The sequence below is a fragment of the Cydia splendana genome, chromosome 27 (genome assembly GCF_910591565.1).
Source record: "Cydia splendana chromosome 27, ilCydSple1.2, whole genome shotgun sequence".
NCBI lineage: Eukaryota > Metazoa > Arthropoda > Insecta > Lepidoptera > Tortricidae > Cydia > Cydia splendana.
Window position 1 is genome coordinate 3,429,438 of NC_085986.1, and position 19,257 is coordinate 3,448,694.

At 41.5% G+C, this 19,257-nt stretch overlaps 1 protein-coding gene across 1 annotated transcript in view; it reads left to right on the forward strand.

The window, feature by feature from the left end:
- The window catches only part of LOC134803795 (anoctamin-4), a 39,587-nt gene that overhangs the window by 8,204 nt on the left and 12,126 nt on the right, over window positions 1-19,257 (forward strand). Inside the window, exons 5-14 of the mRNA XM_063776631.1 lie at window positions 263-379; window positions 7,926-8,060; window positions 8,953-9,129; window positions 10,111-10,262; window positions 10,756-10,858; window positions 11,788-11,895; window positions 12,815-13,020; window positions 13,425-13,591; window positions 16,427-16,503; window positions 17,570-17,710. Coding sequence (XP_063632701.1) covers window positions 263-379; window positions 7,926-8,060; window positions 8,953-9,129; window positions 10,111-10,262; window positions 10,756-10,858; window positions 11,788-11,895; window positions 12,815-13,020; window positions 13,425-13,591; window positions 16,427-16,503; window positions 17,570-17,710 — 1,383 coding nt within the window. The remainder of the gene's footprint in view (window positions 1-262; window positions 380-7,925; window positions 8,061-8,952; window positions 9,130-10,110; window positions 10,263-10,755; window positions 10,859-11,787; window positions 11,896-12,814; window positions 13,021-13,424; window positions 13,592-16,426; window positions 16,504-17,569; window positions 17,711-19,257) is intronic.

Genomic DNA, 19,257 nt, shown 5'->3' on the forward strand with positions numbered 1-19,257 from the left:
AAAGGGATAGTGCCATATATTAGAAAGGAACCTGAACCGCTGTCAAACTTCGGTTTTGTAGGAAGTTTCCTTTCTGTACCGTAGTACTATTATTTATTCTGTGATACAGTTCTGTTACAATAGGGGTTGAAAAGTCCACCTAAGGTCCACCTCCTCTCACGTCTAACCGGTGAGCTCTAGCGTATCTCTACAAGTAGAGATCTCATATTGAATTTGAATATAGAGTCCTGTCAGTAGAGTAATTTAACACTTTCGTCCACAGTCCAAACCAGAAAGCAAGAACACAGACTACTCGAAAGACAACAGAAAGTCATCACTGCCATTCTACCCCAATGAGAAGGATGAGAAGGATGAGATTATCGGTGAGACCAGTCCTGAGGTGAGTTTATGGGGGTTTTCAGAAAAAAATGGTACCATTTACTTTTTTTCGAATAACCATCAACTTTTGGGTAGTAAAACCTTCCAACTACAGTCTAACTAATACTGCAACTATCATATGGTCCGCAAGTTCAAAAGAAAATTAAGTATATACCAATGTTCCTTTTGGTTTACTCCGAGTTTTTTCTTCCATTTATAAACATATCTTGCCTTAAAACTACAAAAAATACAGAAAGTCACACCTGAACGAAAAAATTACATTTAATTTCATACTAATTTTGGGTGTCAGTTTTGTAACGGTCCATGGAGAGTCACTCCATACTAAATGTATGTGAATTGCATTACAAAACTATTTTTTTTTTTCGACACATTTTTTTTCTTTTTAGATCGATAGATTCGTGATTCTGAGATACCCAAAAAGTTGATGGATTTTCGAAAAAAGTACATTTCTTAGTGAAAATTCCCCTATATTTAGCTTTGTATTTAGTAAATAATTTTTAACAAGAGCGCTGGTAGCCTAGCGGTAAGAGCGTGCGACTTTCAATCGGTCGCGTGTTCAAACCCCAATGAGTTTTTTGGAACTTATATACGAAATATCATTTGATATTTACCAGTCGCTTTTCGGAGAAGGCAAACATCGTGAGGAAACCGTGCTAATCCCAACAAGGCCTAGTTTACCCTCTGGGTTAGAAGGTCAGATGGCAGTCGCATTCGTAAAAACTAGTGCCTACGCCAATTCTCGGGATTAGTTGCCGGAAAAAAGCCGGGATAACGCTAGGAAGAAGAAATAAATTTTAACAACATCAAGACGCAATCATTTAAAAAAAATTACAGTAAATGTTATATTCGTAGGTGGCGCCACTGTCATCAATAGCAGCAAATTTAAACTGCTCCGTTAAATTTTATTAATTATAATTATTTTAGTGCATATATTTTGGTCATAAACAAATTATTTTATTTTATTGAAGTGATAAAGTGACACCGTGACCAAAAAAGCGATAAAAATGCCACCAACAAAAGCTAAACAAAAAGAAAAGTGTAGTGACGGACAGTTGACGGACGTTATTTTGAATTTACAAAGTACTATTCTGGAAATGAAACAAAAAATGGATAACACGTATGATTTAATTAAATGCCAACAACAAGAACTGGTAAGACAAAAACAAATACACTCCCAGATATTACAAATACTAAAGCACAATCAAACTGACCTTGATATACTACAGGCAAAGACACCGCAATTAAATGACTCTGGTCCAGAAGCACTTAATTTCATTGATGACACTGTACATGGAACACAAGAACCGACCAAAGAGCACACTGCATCAAAGCATGACATATCTTGCACGACACCTACAGGACCCACAGATCAAATGCCAGCGGAAATGCTGCGGCTCCGGACCCGTACCCGTCGTAAACTGCAGTCGGAGGGGCTCTTAACTCAACCATCGTTATCACCAGACAACATGTCCTCTGTGCCACTTGTCAGTGCAGCATCCAAACCAGCTGCCGCCCATCCTCCCGTCTGGAAATCCGTCACTCAAGATGCAGTACCTCCAAAACGAGCTATATCTACAGGAGTAGTGCAGAAGGAGTCAGGTTCTCTTGTGGCAGGTACACCAGCTGCAGCATTCACTAAACAGGCACCTCCTGCTGCGTCATCGGCCCCAAAAGCACCTTCTGCAATGTGCATCTCACTGGCACCTCCTGATCCTGCATATGGTCCACTGGCAGCACGTGATGCTATTACGTGCGCTCCACTGGCAGCCCCGGTGCCCGTAGCTCCGAAGGAGCAACGCGAGGGACTGCGGGCAGCTACGCCACGGTCTGTTAGTCTGCACGTCTTCAACCTGAACGTAGAAACCAGCTGTGAAGACGTCGTTCATCACATCCAAACCAGTATCGGGGTCCAGGTAGATAGGTGCGAACAGCTGAAGGTCACGAGGGGTCATTACTCGTCATTCAAGATCGATGTGCCGGCGAATAAAGTAGGTGTAGTTCGTAGTCACAAACACTGGCCGGCTGGCGTGTCCATCAGGCACTTCAACACAGTCGAGTCAAAAAACTACCTAATAAGCAGCGGCGACCGACCACCACGCTAGCAAAATCTTCATGTTTTAAAATCGTCCACCAAAACGTCAGATCAATTTGCGGCAAAACTGGGTTACTAGACTTGCTAAATAACTCCGAAAATCCCGATGTATTGGCCTGTAGCGAGACTTGGTGCAAGAAATACGAAATAGAACGAGTTAGGTTATGTGGTTATCGGCTTGCAAATAGCTACTGTCGCACGAATATAGAACATGGCGGTGTGGCGCTGTACACACGGGCCGATATTGAGTACCGCCAACGAAATGACCTACAGAGCCTGGCCATCGAATTTCATATAGAGTTTACTGCAATTGAAATTTGTAAAATAAGTTTAATAATAATTGTGTTGTACCGCACTGGAAACGGTGACTTTGAAATTTACTTAGATAAGTTAGAACTATTATTAGATAGATTAATAAAAGAGAATAAAAGTTTCATTCTAGTCGGCGACCAAAATGTCGATTTCATGTCAGAGAACGTATCGAGGCGGCGGGTAAACGAAATCTTACAAATGTATGGGTGTAAAAACTGTGTCGAGTTTCCGACCCGTGTGTCCGCGCACAGCTCGACCTGCATCGACTGCGGGCTGGTACCGCGCGAGTACCGGGGCGTTGAGACCCGCCCGCTAGATACCCCAATCAGCGATCATAACGCACAGGTATTCACCCTCCCTACTACACGACAAACACTTGAACCAAACAGTTTCATGCAAAAAAGACTATTTACTGACGAATCATTAATTACTTTTTATATTGACATTGAAAATTATAATTGGAATTTTGTGTATAATGACGTAATTTCTATAAATGACAAATTCGACAAATTATTTAATATTTTAATGTACTATATTGATATTCACTTTCCAATGAAAAATATTTTAGTTAAGAAAAACAAACATGCACCATGGATTACAGAAAGTCTTTCTAAATTGATTACCAACTACAATGACTTGACAGTAATGAAACAACAGTACCCAGATCTTGAAAATCTCGCGGAGTGCATCAGCCACCAAGCAGATTGCATTAAGTCAGAAACTCTAACTGCCCGTCGAGAATACTTTGGAGATCGTATAGCCAATAGTAAAAACCCATCAAAGGAAATGTGGCGTATAGTAAATGATGAGTCATCTGCAAAACCATTACAACATACTATTTCACTCAGGGATGAAAAAGGAAATGATTTGCCCTGCAGCGACGTACCGGAAGTATTAAATCGACACTTCCTGACGGTAACATCAAAATATAAATTAAATATTAACAAATTAGACTCTGTGGAGCACGTTAGGCATCATCTAAGAAACAAAAACGTTCCTAATTTCATTTTGCCAAAAATCACACTCACAGACCTAAACCGCACTCTGAGATCCATGGTAAAAACACGACAGACACTAGATATCTACGATATTTCCCTAAACATACTCGAGTGCATCTGGCCAGTCGTCGCAGGGCTACTAGTAGAACTCATTAATACCATGTTCTCGTGCGGTGAGTACCCGGACGTACTGAAAAGCACTCGAGTATGTCCTGTCTATAAGGGAAAAGGTGAAAAAACTGCTGTGGACAATTACAGACCCATCACTATTGTCCCCAACATCTCTAAATTAGTCGAATCAATTGTATCAAATAGTTTAATGCATCACTTAGAGACAAATGACCTACTGACGGACAGACAGTTTGCGTATAGAAAAAATAGGTCCACCACAACAGCTGCATATGAAGTATATGATTGCATAGCTACGGCGTTAGATGAAAAGGACAAACCGGCAGGGATATTCTGCGACTTGTCTAAAGCCTTCGACGTTATAAATCATGACTTACTGTTAGAAAAGATCGGAAACTATGGAATCGCTAATAACACCCATAAATTATTTAAATCGTTCCTTCGAAATAGACGGCAGACAGTGGAGGTCAAAATTAAGGGCAAAAGTGTTAAATCCGACGCAGGTATACTGGAACAAGGAATACCTCAAGGCTCCGCGCTCGGAAATACCCTATTTTTAATTTTCATTAACGATCTCCCTTCCTCTATTGATGATGGCAAGATGGTGTTGTTCGCTGATGACACCACCGTGGTAGTGAAGGCGCATACGTACTCGCAGCTCGAGGAAAAAATAGCAAATACATGCACCCAACTTCATGAGTGGTTCTCAGCGAACGGCCTCATCCTCAACGTCACAAAATCGAATATAATGCTTTTTTCCGCAAGTTCTTCGATTAATATTCCGCAAATACAGATTCCACTTCCAAGGTGTGATTCGTGCAGATTCCTTGGATTTACCGTTGACGCAAAACTAAAATGGAAAGAACACATTAACAACTTGTGCGAAAAGCTTAGTAGTGCTATATTTGCCGTCATCATTTATTTGACGACCGGTCTGGCCTAGTGGGTAGTGACCCTGCCTATGAAGCCGATGGTCCCGGGTTCGAATCCTGGTAAGGGCATTTATTTGTATGATGATACAGATATTTGTTCCTGAGTCATGGTTGTTTTCTATGTATTTAAGTATTTATATATTATATATATCGTTGTCTGAGTACCCACAACACAAGCCTTCTTGAGCTTACCGTGGGGCTTAGTCAATTTGTGTAAAAATGTCCTATAATATTTATTATTTATTATTTATTTTCTCTTTATTCATTTCTCATCTTAAGTTAGGTTATTTATAATATGAATATAAAAGTAAAATATAAAAACACTTACAAAACAATAAAAATGAATATAAACACATTATAAAAAACCTAACCTAGGGTGCCGCCAGCAGCGGGGCAAGGCCCAAGCTACCGGTGGTCAGGGCTGCAGAGAGAGGAACCGGCGGACTATCCGCGCCGTGTCCAAGATCACCGCCTTCTGCATCTGACCCTTGATCCAACCACCTAGCGAGAGTCTCTCAAGATGTTGGTCGAGACTCTTCGCTATTAGACCGTTCACTGAAACGACTATCGGGACAATGATCGTCGAATCAACATCCCACATGGCGGTTATCTCGTGAGCCAAGTCTAGGTACTTACTGGACTTGTCCTTCTCGGCCTTCACGAGATTCTCATCATGGGGGATGGTGATGTCAACGAGCACGGCCCGACGGTGCGATCGATCTATTATCACAATGTCAGGCTTATTGGCTACAATAGTCCTGTCTGTGATGATAGATCGATCCCAATAGAGCGTGGCATGACCATTCTCGAGAACAGGCGCAGGTAAGTACTTGTAGTACGGTACTTCGCGGTCCACAAGGCCATATAGAAGAGCAAGTTGCTGGTGAATAATTCTGGCTACGAGATTATGTCTGTGCAAGTACTCGCCGTTAGCAAGATGAGAACAACCGGAAATGATATGCCTGAGTGACTCTCCGGGACGGCGGCATGCCCGACAAATGTCGACCGTACCGTCCTTCAGGATATATTTCCGATAGTTGTTCGTCATCATCACTTCGTCCGCAATTGCACAGGCAAAACCCTCGGTTTCTCCGAAGAGGTCCCCGAATCGTAACCAGTTCACCGACGCGAGCAGGTCCACATCGGGTCCCGTGAGGGCCTTGTAGAACCGCCCGTGTAGCACCTTACTCTCCCATGTCGCCCTGCGATCCGCAGTACTTAGTACCACAGGTTTGCGCCAGTTCTCGTTTGCCAAGGAGAGCGGCGTGAGGTTCCTGTCTACTGCCACCACATCACGATGCATCCCACACTCGTTGTTAAGGAAATAATTCCTGAGATTGTACACCTCGCGGTTGTGGAGATCCTTGGCGTTTAGGAAGCCTCGGCCTCCACACTTCCGTGGGATGTACAATCTCATAACTGACGAGCGTGGGTGTAGCATGCGATGTGTGGTGAGCAGTGACCGGACCCTCCGATCCAGGGCGTCCAGCTCGGTCTGAGTCCACCTTAGTATGCCAAAGGAGTATGTGAGTAGGGGCATTACCCAGGCGTTGAAGGCGCGCACTTTGTTGCCTCCTGACAAAAGACTGTTAAGGACTTTTGTGAGCCGACTGAAAAAGCGCTCCTTCACCGACCGTCTAATACCCTCGTCCTCAATACCCAACGACTGTGACATACCAAGGTATTTATAGGTTTCTGATTCAGAGATAGATCTGAAAGACATTGTCTCAGAAAGTTGTAAATTTGTTGAATTTACAACCCTCCCCCGCTGTACATGCATAACCGCACATTTATCGACACCAAACTCCATGTGGATGGCACTACTGAAGACTTCGGTGGTTTTCAGTAGCTCCAACAAGTCTTGGCTATTTGGTGCAAATAATTTGAGGTCATCCATGTACAGAAGGTGAGAAATGACTTCACCCTCTCTCCGAAGCCGGCAACCTAGTCCCAAATCCTTCAGCAGGGTGCTGAGGGGATTCAAAGCTAGGCAGAACCACAGGGGACTCAGACTGTCGCCCTGAAAGATTCCTCGCTCATTATTTATTATTATTATGTTCTTGTTGGATATCACGGGCCTATAATCCCGGCTTTTTGATAGGCTTGCGTGGGGACACAGATCCAACACGTAGAGGCCCCTTGGAGAGCTTTATTATTATTATTATTATTTGCGATGCGCAAACTAAAGCCAATTATTTCAAAAAATATGCTGCTTCAAGTATACTACTCCTATTTTCAATCACTCATGGCGTACGGTATTATTTTATACGGAAATTGCACAGAATCAGAGAGGGTGTTCAAATTACAAAAAAAGGCCTTACATGTATTAGCGGGTGTACATCCTAGACACTCATGTCGACAGCTCTTCAAGCAATATAACATAATGACGCACTACTCTCTCTATGTCTATGAAATTATTATGTTCACACGCCGTAACATTCGTTTATTTAAACGCATAGACATGCCTGGCAGAATAACCCGCCAGACCGGCCGATTACAGTCCGTGCCGCGGCGCCTCGCGCTGCTCGACAAAAACCCACGCGTAATAGGCCCGGCGTTTTATGAACGTCTACCCGCCACTCTCAAAAATGAATCATCGGATGATGTATTTGGGCGCCGATTGAAGGAACTTTTATTAAATAAAACCCTCTATTCTGTCAAAGAATATAAAGAATAAAATCTTGACTATTTAATTTTTTAATAAGTATATTTTAAATTTTTATAAATTAGTAACAATTGACATACATTTCCTATTATTGTAATATATTAATTTTGACCTTTAGACATTACCTAGGCTAGTCGTATATTTTAAATATTTTTATTATTATTTTTTGACATTTTTATTTTTTATATTCTTTATAATTTGACTGATTTTTACATTTTACCTACTCTTTTCTATTTTATAGAAAGTCGTTTTATATTGTATTACTGTTATTTTATTGTTTTTAGATTATTATTATTGATATTTTTTGTTGTGACGATCTTTTTGTGAAATGCATTCTATTTTGACGTGTGAAATTTAATGTATATTTACAACAAGAAATAAATGAATCTAATCTAATCTAATCTATTAATTCCCACTAGGGCTTGGATCCCGAGTCCCTCATGTTCCGAGACGGTCGTCGACGGATTGACATGGTGCTGGCGTATGAAGAGGAGGACTTCGGAGTTATGACAGAGGCTGAGGCAAGGAAGAGGGACTGTCGGAGGGTTTTCCAGGTACGTCATCATTTATTCCTGCCAGGGCTTGGACCCTGAGTCTCTCATGTTCCGGGACGGTCACCGACGAATCTTATGAAGAGGAGGACTTTTGCGTCATGACGGAGGCTGAGACCTGTCTGAGGGACTGTCGGAGGGATTTCCAGGTACATCATCATTTATTCCTACCACGGCTTGGACCCTGAGTCTCTCATGTTCCGAGACGGTCGTAGACAGATCGACATAGTGCTGGCGTATGAAGAAGAGGACTTTGGGGTTAGGACGGAGGCTGAGGCAAGGAAGAGGGACTGTCGGAGGGTTTTTCAAGTACGTCATCATTTATTCCTACCAGGGCTTGGATCCTGAGTCCCTCATGTTTCGAGACGGTCGTAGACAGATCGACATAGTGCTGGCGTATGAAGAAGAGGACTTTGGGGTCATGACGGAGACTGAGGCAAGGAAGAGGGACTGTCGGAGGGTTTTCCAGGTACGTCATCATTTATTCCTGCCAGGGCTTGGACCCTGAGTCTCTCATGTTCCGAGACGGTCACCGACGAATCTTATGAAGAGGAGAACTTTTGCGTCATAACGGAGGCTGAGGCCTGTCTGAGGGACAGTCGGAGGGATTTCCAGGTACATCATCATTTATTCCTACCAGGACTTGGATCTCTCATGTTTCGAGACGATCGTCGACGGATCGACATGGTGCTGGCTTATGAAGAGGAGGACTTCGGAGTTATGACGGACATCTAAATCGGTTCAGCGGTTTAAGCGTGAAGAGGCAACAGACAGACTGACAGACTTCCTTTTATAATATTAATAAGGAAGTATGGATTATTTTCAATTTGTTCTTTTATAATTGATTTTTGACTAACAATTTTAAACGAATTTTGTAATCAACGTATTTTTACAGGAAAACCTCGTAAAAGAAGGGCTGGAGCTAGAGCTAGAAAACAAATGCCTGTCGTTTGACGGCAAAACGTGGTTCATCAAAATCCACATACCCTGGAAGACTGAGATGAGACTCGCCGAAGTTATTGGAATGAAGCTACCTACCAAACGGTTTATCACCATTTCTGTGAGAGCGTGGGTAAGGTTCCCTTAAGTGTAAATCTTAGTACCTATTATTAAAACGTGGTTCTTCAAGATCCACATACCCTGGAAGACTGAGATGAGACTCCAGAAGTTATTGGCATGAAACTGCCTACTAAACGATTTATCACCATTTCTGTGAGAGCGTGGGTAAGGTTATCTTATGTGTAAATCTTAATACCTATTATTAAAACGTGGTTTTTCAAGATCCACATACCCTGGAAGACTGAGATGAGACTCGCCGAAATTATTGGCATGAAGCTGCCTACCAAACGGTTTATCACATTTTCTGTGAGAGCGTGGGTAAGGTTCCCTTAAGTGTAAACCTTAGTACCTATTATTGAAACGTGAAGACTGAGATGAGACTCGCCGAAGTTATTGGCATGAAACTGCCCACCAAACGGTTTATCACCATTTCTGTGAGAGCATGGGTAAGGTTCCCTTAAGTGTAAATCTTAGTATGTACCTATTATTAAAACGTGGTTCATCAAGGTCGACATATTACTTTGGAAAACTGAGATGAGATTCGCCGAAGATATTGGCATGAACCTGCCTACAAACGGTTTATCACTATTTCTGTGAGAGTTTGTTTGATGTTTGTTTCTTTTTTTAATGAATATTTTAATTATACAGGATTTTAACTCATGGAAACCCTATACATCTCTAAGGGCCACTTGCACCATTCACTAATTACATTACATTATACTTGGGGTTACTTATATTATACCTTGGGTTAACCGGTTAAACCTAGAGTTACCATGGTCACCAGTACAATTTGACACTGGGTCAACGATTTAACCGGTTAACCCCGGGTTAGTGGGATGATGCAAGTGGCGCTAAGGATAATTAGATAATAGTTATTTACGAGGAAGTAGGAAATTCGCAACGAGTGGTGATAAATTAAAAACACGACCAATGGGAGAGTTTAAAATCGACACGAGTTGGATTAAAATTAAACAACAACCTGTTTTATCCACAGAGCGACGAAAAACAAGCGGAACGCGACAAGAAATGGCATTCAAAATGGCGACGGCGATGGAAACAGATTTACGAATACGAACATTCCAGAATCGAGTGTGAACCTTCGTTCTACGCTGCTACCGAACAAAAGGGGGTCAAACGGGAGGAACAGTAAGTATCCATCTCCATAATTATTGTGTGACATTCCTAAACTTTCACTCAACTAGAATTCACTTAAACCAGGGCAAGATCAAAAATTAAAAACCGGCCAAGTGCGAGTCGGAACGCGCACGAAGGGTTCCGTACCATAAAGAAAAAACCTGCAAAAAAATCACGTTTGTTGTATGGGAGCCCCACTTAAATATTTATTTTATTCTGTTTTTAGTATTTGTTTTTATAGTGGCAACAGAAATACATCATCTGTGAAAATTTCAACTGTCTATCACGGTTCATGACATACTACAGCCTGGTGACAGACAGACGGACGGACAGACAGACAGACAGACAGACGGACAGTGGAGTCTTAGTAATACGGTCCCGTTTTTACCCTTTGGGTACGGAACCCTAATAAAACAAAAAAAAAGATGCAGCCAAGACATTATTTTCACCAATTTTTGGATACAGAAAATACTAAATTGAACTTAAATCTGTATCCTATTTTCAGGTTCTTGGTGAAAGACAGGCATACGCAATTTTCTCCTGCACAACGAAGTTTGCTGGTCATGCAGATCCTTCTCAGAGCCAAATATGACAACAATGACACAAAGGTAACTTAGGGCTGATTTAGAAGCGCGCGAACTGGCATGCGATTTTAGTTACATTGCGGACCATTGGTTACGTCCAATTCAACCGACCGATCAAAGCCCGCAATGTAATGAAACTCGCATGCGAGTTCTCGCATCGTCTAACGTTCAAAATAAAAGAAAAGTGTGGATATATGACTTCTAAATTTAAATGGCGCTGAATACCTGCGTATCCTATAAATACTAGTTCCTCAAGGTCATATTAGCCTAAAGACGCATAAAGGATGACTCACGCTAGACCGGGCCGTGGCCGGGCCGGAGCTTCCGGCGCTTCGTTGTATATGGGAAGTACCACGTGATCACCGATTAGCCGTCATAGAAACGGCACGGCCCGGTCTAGCGTGAGTCATCCTTTAACCCTCCCTAAAATATCCCTACAAAAAGTAAGAATCAACCTTAGCCCAAGGAACCGAGCTACCGGATCATGGTCAGTTCACCTTGTTGGACAGATACCTTATCGAATACCTAGTAAATTTGGAATATTACTAATGATATCGCCATTTACCACAAAAGTAATAATAATACCTAACTCCACGGCCAACTTCGGCACAAAATAAATAATAGTACTAGGTACAGAAGCCTCACTCTCTAACAAAACGCGTCTGTTACGATCAGGACACATATGGCCGCTAGGTGGCGACAGCGCCACGCGCGGCTTATGGCTAGCCACCAAAATTGGTGTGGAACGGATGTACTTGTAGCAAAGCGACGAAATCGCGGAGTGAGCCACACCTGACTTCGGCCCCGGCGACTGCTGTCAACTCCGTTGCTGTCGCTGGTGGCCACAAAAGTATCGATATAATAGTCATATTTTGACACTTTTCCCCACTAAACCCTAGTACTAGTTAATATTTTGCAGTTTTTCATCGGGATTTATACGATTTTTCTTCCAGATGGGTATCCGTCGCCTGCTCAATGACGGAACGTACATGGCGTGCTTTCCCCTGCACGAGGGGCGTTACGATATTGACATGGCTGATGGGAGCCACACGGACCGACGAGTAAGTGTTTCTTCTTGGATTGCTTTCGATACCTCCTTTAAGGGAGGTATGAGAGGCCGTTTCCGCCTTCCGGCTGCGACGGCTGTTGCGGGTCGTTCCTCACCGTGTGGGGAGGTCAGTCATCGTCGTTGTGAGGACGAATGTGTAGCTGGCTCTTCGCTACCGATCGTTACCCAACCCCACGACCCCTAGCCTGGTGATACCGTTTAAGCGGGGCCAGGTTTCGGACAAGTAAGTGTACCATATACCCCGGCTACATACTCGACGAGTGGTATGGGAAGTAGACAGAGACGCAGTGTGGCCACGAGTCAAAGGACCGGCAAGGAGCGTCGCGATTAATCGCGCGAGTAGGGTGTGGCCGGCGCGGGCAACATCGCGGCAGCGCGAGGAGCATAGTCTGACGGCTCGGCCCCGACATCGAGCGACTTGCGACGGCGGCAGCGATAACCATAGGTTGGAGCGTGACACAGCAATCGGGCCTGCCGAGCCGTGACCGAGGTAATAGACTCTATAGAACATACGCAGAATAGAGGAGAACCATCAGGGTCGTCATGTAAGGTGATTGCCGATAAGACCTGGACATTGCCGGCGAATAATTATTTTGCGACCGAAAACCGAACCAAATAAGGCAGAATAATTCTAGAGGATGGTAGGAAACTAAGAAATGTAAATGATTCAAGGAAGACGTTAAAAATGAAAATTCAGCTGTAATTATGCATCATCACACTGATCCTGATAATGTATTTTTTTATCACACTTGCTAGGGTATGCGGTCCGTAAATCCTAAGTTTCGAGTGTTTCGTCCTAAGGCTGTAATGGACATATAAAATTAGGCGGAAGATTTATTTATTACCCTTTTTCTCTTCACAAGTTTTTTTTTAATTCAATCAACAAAATTAACTGTATTTCTTTTCCCCAGCTCTTATACCTGGAATGGGCGCGCCCCTGCAAATGGTACAAGAAGCAGCCACTCTGGCTAATACGACGGTACTTCGGGGACAAGATCGGCCTGTACTTCTGCTGGCTCGGGTTTTATACGAAGATGTTGTACGCCCCGGCAGCTGTTGGGACCCTGTGCTTCTTGTATGGTCTAGCCAGTATGGGATCAGAAGACAACATTCCCAGGTAATTAAGCACTGACGCAAAAGGAGGGGTGTTATATGTTTGAGGCCAATGTCTGTCTATCTGTGGCATCGTAGCTCTCCAATGGATGGCCCGATTTCGATGCGGTTTTTTACGTGAAGGCGAGTTTTCGTGCGGTGATTCTTAGCTATGTCATAGAGAAATATAGTAAGAATAGAGTGCTCACTGATAATTCCGCTACTCGATGCTAGATGTGGACTACGAAAATAATAGTCGTTTTGGTACTAAAACTGATTTATGGAGTGAGCACTCTATGTATTTTTACTCTATGTTTCATTAAAATCGATCCAGCAGTTTGAAGAGTATCATCAGCTCTTTTCCAAAATGATATATGTAATTTTATTGGTTTTTTTTTATTTTTAATTGAAGTTATAATTATTTCACAGTAAAGAGATCTGCGACATCTCCGGCCCCGGCAACACGACCCTTTGCCCGCTGTGTGACAAGGCATGTCAGTACCAGAGGCTATCCGACTCGTGTCTGTTCGCCAAACTGTCATACCTGTTCGACAACCCAGCTACGGTGTTCTTCGCGATATTCATGTCCTTTTGGGGTAAGTTTAACTTGAGGCAGGCGTGGCTCACTCCGCGATTTCGTCGCGTCACTACAAGTACATGCGGCCCATACCAATTTTGGTGTTTATCAGTAGCAGTAGTAGTTGCCGCGCACCGCTACGGAACGGATGCCTGCTCGCGCTTGCGCCACCTAGCGGTCATATCTGTCGTAATAGACGCGTTTTGAGAGAGTGAACCTTCTGTATCTAGTACTATATTTTTGATAGGTTAGCAAGGAAAGTCTATATCTCAATCTAGATACCAAGTACGTATAGAGTTAGCCTAAGCTAATTCTGCACCATTCAACTTGGCAAGCGACTGAGTGTGGAATCGCCACCATAAACATCTAATTCCTATGAAAATATGATGTTAGTAAAGATATAGAAAAAGCTTAAAAATAAACTTCTGTCTACCTTTTACTTAACATATAATAAGTGGGCATTTCTCAGGAGGGCCATTTTTACGTGTCCGGGGCAATAAATGATTGAATTTACTGTTCAATAAATCTGAATTAATTTAGGTATGATCTTCAGCCTATATTCTGTCTGGGACACTATAAAATTATTTATTTATTATTTATATAATACAAGAAAAAAAAATTCAAATGCCAAAAATGATGTTCGGTGGGACTGTCCCGCACCCAGATTTCATGAAACAAAAAATTATTACTCAAGATGGGGCATTAGATCGGAGTTATTATGGATATTCACGCATAAGGTATTAGTTAACTTATCATATTCTTTATATCACAATAATGTGTTTGCTCAGCTCATTGAATAAAACCAAATTTACGATGTGTCCCGGGCTAGTGCCTGATTTCGGTGTAATTTGCAAAACATGTCGGTACTCCTTCAAAGTTGTAAACCAGGAACTCAGTGTCTCAAACATAGTATGCTTTAGTTGTGCCTTAACCGTTGAATAGAGTAGAGGTACAGTCACAGTATAATAAAGTGATTTTTTAAAGGTTTCTCCGTCCTTCGGCGGGTTTGGTTCTATGTTTTTTTGAGATCGGTGGTGCAATTTACTCCGAAAGTTTTAGTGCATTTATCGTTATGCAAGTGATAAAGAAATCCTCGAAAGTACGTAAATCCAACATTATTACATCTCCTCTGTATCACTCATGCTATTTCTGTAATTGCTAAAAAGCGATTAATTTTGACATCGCTGGTGTTGATTTCCTTGGATTCGGTGGATTTTTTGACCACCGATATCAAAAAAGTGATCACTGAATTCAAATCCTGCTCTGTAAACTAGTTTGTTGTACTAATTTATCACACGTAAACATTGCAATTACGTTGTATAAACGTAAAATTATGTTTGTAAGTAAATTAAGTCATAATAGGTACAAAAATCACTAGTTTACTATGAGTAGTTTTTTAAACCAGACGTGTGTTGAAACTTGTAGACCCAATGTTTCTTTCTCTGTCTTGATATTCTATTCAAACCAATGAAGTAAATTATGTTAATTGTCCTCTGTATCACCTGAGGCCCTACACCTCGATACTTTATTAAACGTGTCAGTCATGTTAAATGAATGCAGTCAATTAGATCCCACTTATTTTAAAATAACTTGTGTACTATGCAAGGTGCACCCAAGGGACAGGATGTTCAGAACAAGGGATTAAAAATAAAGTGGCCTTCTAATGTCGAGATCGCTTCAAAGGCACTACTACTACTACTACTGAGCGTACCTTACTGATCGATATTTCTAAAGGATAGCGATAGACACAAATTGAACATAGCAAATGTTTTAACAATCCTCAATGTCTTATGTCTTTATGTCTAAATATAGGAGTTACAACTCAGCTCAAGTGTTTGAGGGTGCTGGAGATCTCCAGCACCCTCAAATAATTAATAGGTAATTAGATCTTCAAGCATTAGTCGACCACTTCAAATAGTTTTAAATTCATGGAGTTCACGCTTTAAAACTCTGTTATTCAAAAATACTTGTTTTCCGTATTGCATCACATTGCTTTATAAGTGCATTAAATATTTTTTGAGCATTGAACACCACTCAAAAGTTTCTTGTTTATCGGGTGTAGGTAACATAAGTTTATTTTTGATGCATGTGCGGTCGGATTCTGTGAAACAAACATCTTCTCCTTTATGGCACTAATGTGCGAATTTGTGGTCGACATGTCTGAAACTCGTTCCAGGACCATACATCACCCATCACCCTATTATATGACGACAGTCAAATAGTGTGGGATATCTTTTAGAGATGTTGTTTTATAAGCCGTAATTAGGTTATTTTAAAGTCTTGGGTCTTTATCTATTAAATTTATGTAAGCTTTTGAGATCATTAGCCTTGTTACATCGCTTATAATCAAATAAGAATGAAGAATATGATTAAAATGTAATATGATTGAGATATAAAATTGAAATGTGATTTTTGTGTATGCATTATTGAATTCGGTGACGCCAATTGATTTCAGTGCCTGCACATGATTTCGGTGTTTTTTTAAATCTCAAATATCTTAAAAACTATAAGGTTCTAATGAAGGCCTCCACTACCAATATTTTTTATATTAAGGCTAGATTTTAGGAAATAAATTCGCATATCAAATAAGTTAAAAAAAAATTTGACACCGAAGTCAGGCACCGAAGGTCATCTCTGAGAAACGCCCAAGTAACTAATAAACTACATATTATGTTTATAACTTAATTATACGTACGCGATTTAGTCCCGGTTTTGTAATTAAATATATAGTTACTACTAGCGCTTTGCCCTGGCTTCGCACGAGTTACACACAACCTTAACAAATTATATACCCTTAAACCTTCCTTAAGAATCACCCTATTGATAAATGAAAACCTTATGTTTTTCTTTCCAGCAACAACATTCCTAGAGCTATGGAAGAGGAAACAGTCAGTTCTGCGCTGGGAATGGGACTTAGGTGGTGTTGACCAGGTAGGTAACTATCAATAATTAACTACGAGCAAAGAATAAGGGCTTATTTAGACGATGCGAGAACTCGCATGCGAGTTTCATTATATTGCGGGTTTTGATCGGTCGGTTGAATTGGACGTAACCAACAGTCCGCAATGTAACTAAAATCGCATGCGAGTTCGCGCGACGTCTAAATCAGCCTTAAGGGTGGTACTCCATCTGTCGAATATCTTTGTCCAATGTGTATTGCATCTCACAATTTTGCTTAATCAGAGATTGAGACGCAATGACATTGGACAAAGAAATTGGACAGGTAGAATACCAACTAGCGTACAGAAAAGAAACTTCCTACAAAACCGAAGTTTGACAGCGATTCAGGGACGAATCATGCTGTCTCTTTCTTATGTATGGTAGTATCCGTTTCAGCTATTTAGGGTGGTCAACATTCAAGTCATTATCTTATACAGATCGCAACGGTCGTACACGCAAAGGGACGTCAAGTTGTGCCAACCCTAATATTTGGTCGGAGCAATGCTGAGCCGAACGGAGCCGAGAATGCCCGAAAGGATGAGTTTCGCGCCCCTGCTACGAGCATTTTCAGTACGCCAGCTCCGAACCGCTGTCTTTTCTGGCCTTAACCTTTAATGCCAAAAATATATTAAAAATAACCAATAACAATAACCACTTTAGGACATACACACTTAAACAACCAATTTTGCACAGGAGTCCTATTCAAATGTTAAAAACTTTAGCAAGATTTGATATCGTATCGCGTTTAGGTTTATGATCGCACAATAAAAAACAAAATAGCATTTTTTCACCTTTTACAAAACATTGAATATTTCCGAAACTAGGAACCGTTATAAGGTACCTTTTCCCGTGGGACGTCAATATGTGTACCTACCAAATTTCAACTTAATTGGTCCAGTAATTAGTTTTGGAGAATATGATGGGCTGTGACAGACGGATAGACAGACAGACGCACGAGTGATCCTATTTTTTGCCTTTTGATGTACGGAACCCTAAAATTATGGTCATTGTTAAAAAAACCACTTTTAAAATAGGTATTCATTTCTCCCATTTTCAGGATGAAGACCCTAGACCAGAATTCGAAGCTTCAGTAAAGACATTCCGGACGAATCCAGTCACTAGAGAGAAAGAGCCTTACCTACCAGGCTGGCAGAAGACCATGAGATACGTGGCTACCAGCTCAGCTGTGCTTTTCATGGTAAGTAGATTCTTTAAGCATCCCAGCCTAAAGGGTCCACAGATTACCAGTTAGCCGGACGATATCAGCCTGTCAGTTGTTCCGAACTGTCAAATTTTGCGTTTAACTGACAGGCTGACATCTTCCGGCAAACTTGTAATCTGTAGGAGCCTTAAATTCTACTGAATAAAGGCCAAAGGATCTTCACAAGAACGTCTTTCTTGGCTATAACGACAGAAATTCTACACAAGCCCATTATCTAAGTCACAAGAAAGGAGCCTTATCTACCAGGCTAGCAGAAGACCATGAGATACGTGGTTCAGCTGTTCTTTTTATGGTGAGTCTCTTTAGACTAGACATATCAGCAATAGCATGAAAATCCATTCGAACCTCTCAGCAAATATCTACCCTCTTACCTTTTCTTAATACCAAAATCGCATAATCTGACAGATGGATTTACCCGAGTTTGAAGTTAAGCGACTCATATGGTGCCGAAGCCTTCATAGATCTATCAAGACATTCAAGATCACGTTGTCGTTGACGATATTTCAAATTCTATCACGTATCATTTGCAGTTTTACCCGATTATGCCATGAACAGTTGGTGCCCCCACATAAGACCGGTTTCCCACTGACGTCCAGTTTTTTGCGGGTACGGATTTTTGCAGGATCCCGTTTTAGTAGTATAGGTGCTAATATAGTAACTTTCACACGAGGATTCTGTTTGCGGGATCCTGCATGCATACTACAGAAAACTGGATCCTGCAAAAAACCGTACCCGCAAAAAACTGGACGCCAGTGTGCAGTGGGAAACAGCTCTAAGTATCCACTTCTCTATACCGCTTTTATAGCGACGTGGTTACTTAAGTTGGAGGGCACTTACTGTCTGTTGTGGAAATCGTGGTAAAAAGTCAGATCAGCACTTTGTGAGTAGAATACGTTTCTTGAAGCACTAAATCTAATAGCAAAATAAACATTGGAATTCTCTGGCTTTACGCCAAATTTTGTTTAGGACAATCCATCATCTCATACCCAACACTGATACCCAAAGTGTCTAAACTGTACATATTTGTCACACAATTATGTTCCTAGTTTATAAAAGCTTAGGGTCTAAAATTGTACTTAGATAAATTTGGGTTTTTAGTAACTGATTTTGAAGTGCAAGATCTGATGATAGAGTGCCTAAATGCATGTTCGCAAATATTGACGGAAGGATAATCTTAGATTCTATTTGCGTCATGTCATTAACCTCATTTTGTTATCTTTAAATGTAATTTAGAATAAGTTATTGGCAAGTTTTTTTATTCTCAATTTATTCGTGAACAACTTCTTAAAGGCCTCCCTCCTCCCTTTCCACGTATCCCGGTCTTGACCCGTCTCCCACCCGTTCCTATCAGGCGTCAAGGTCATCTCGCCAACGCCGTCGAGGTTTGCCGCGGCCCCGGGTTTGATGTGGCACCTAATTGGTTGTTATTTAAGCCCACAAGTCATCCGGCATACGGCAAACGTGTCCCGCCCAGTCCCACTTCAGCTTGGCGACTGTTTCAGCCACGTCTAAAAGTTTAAAAA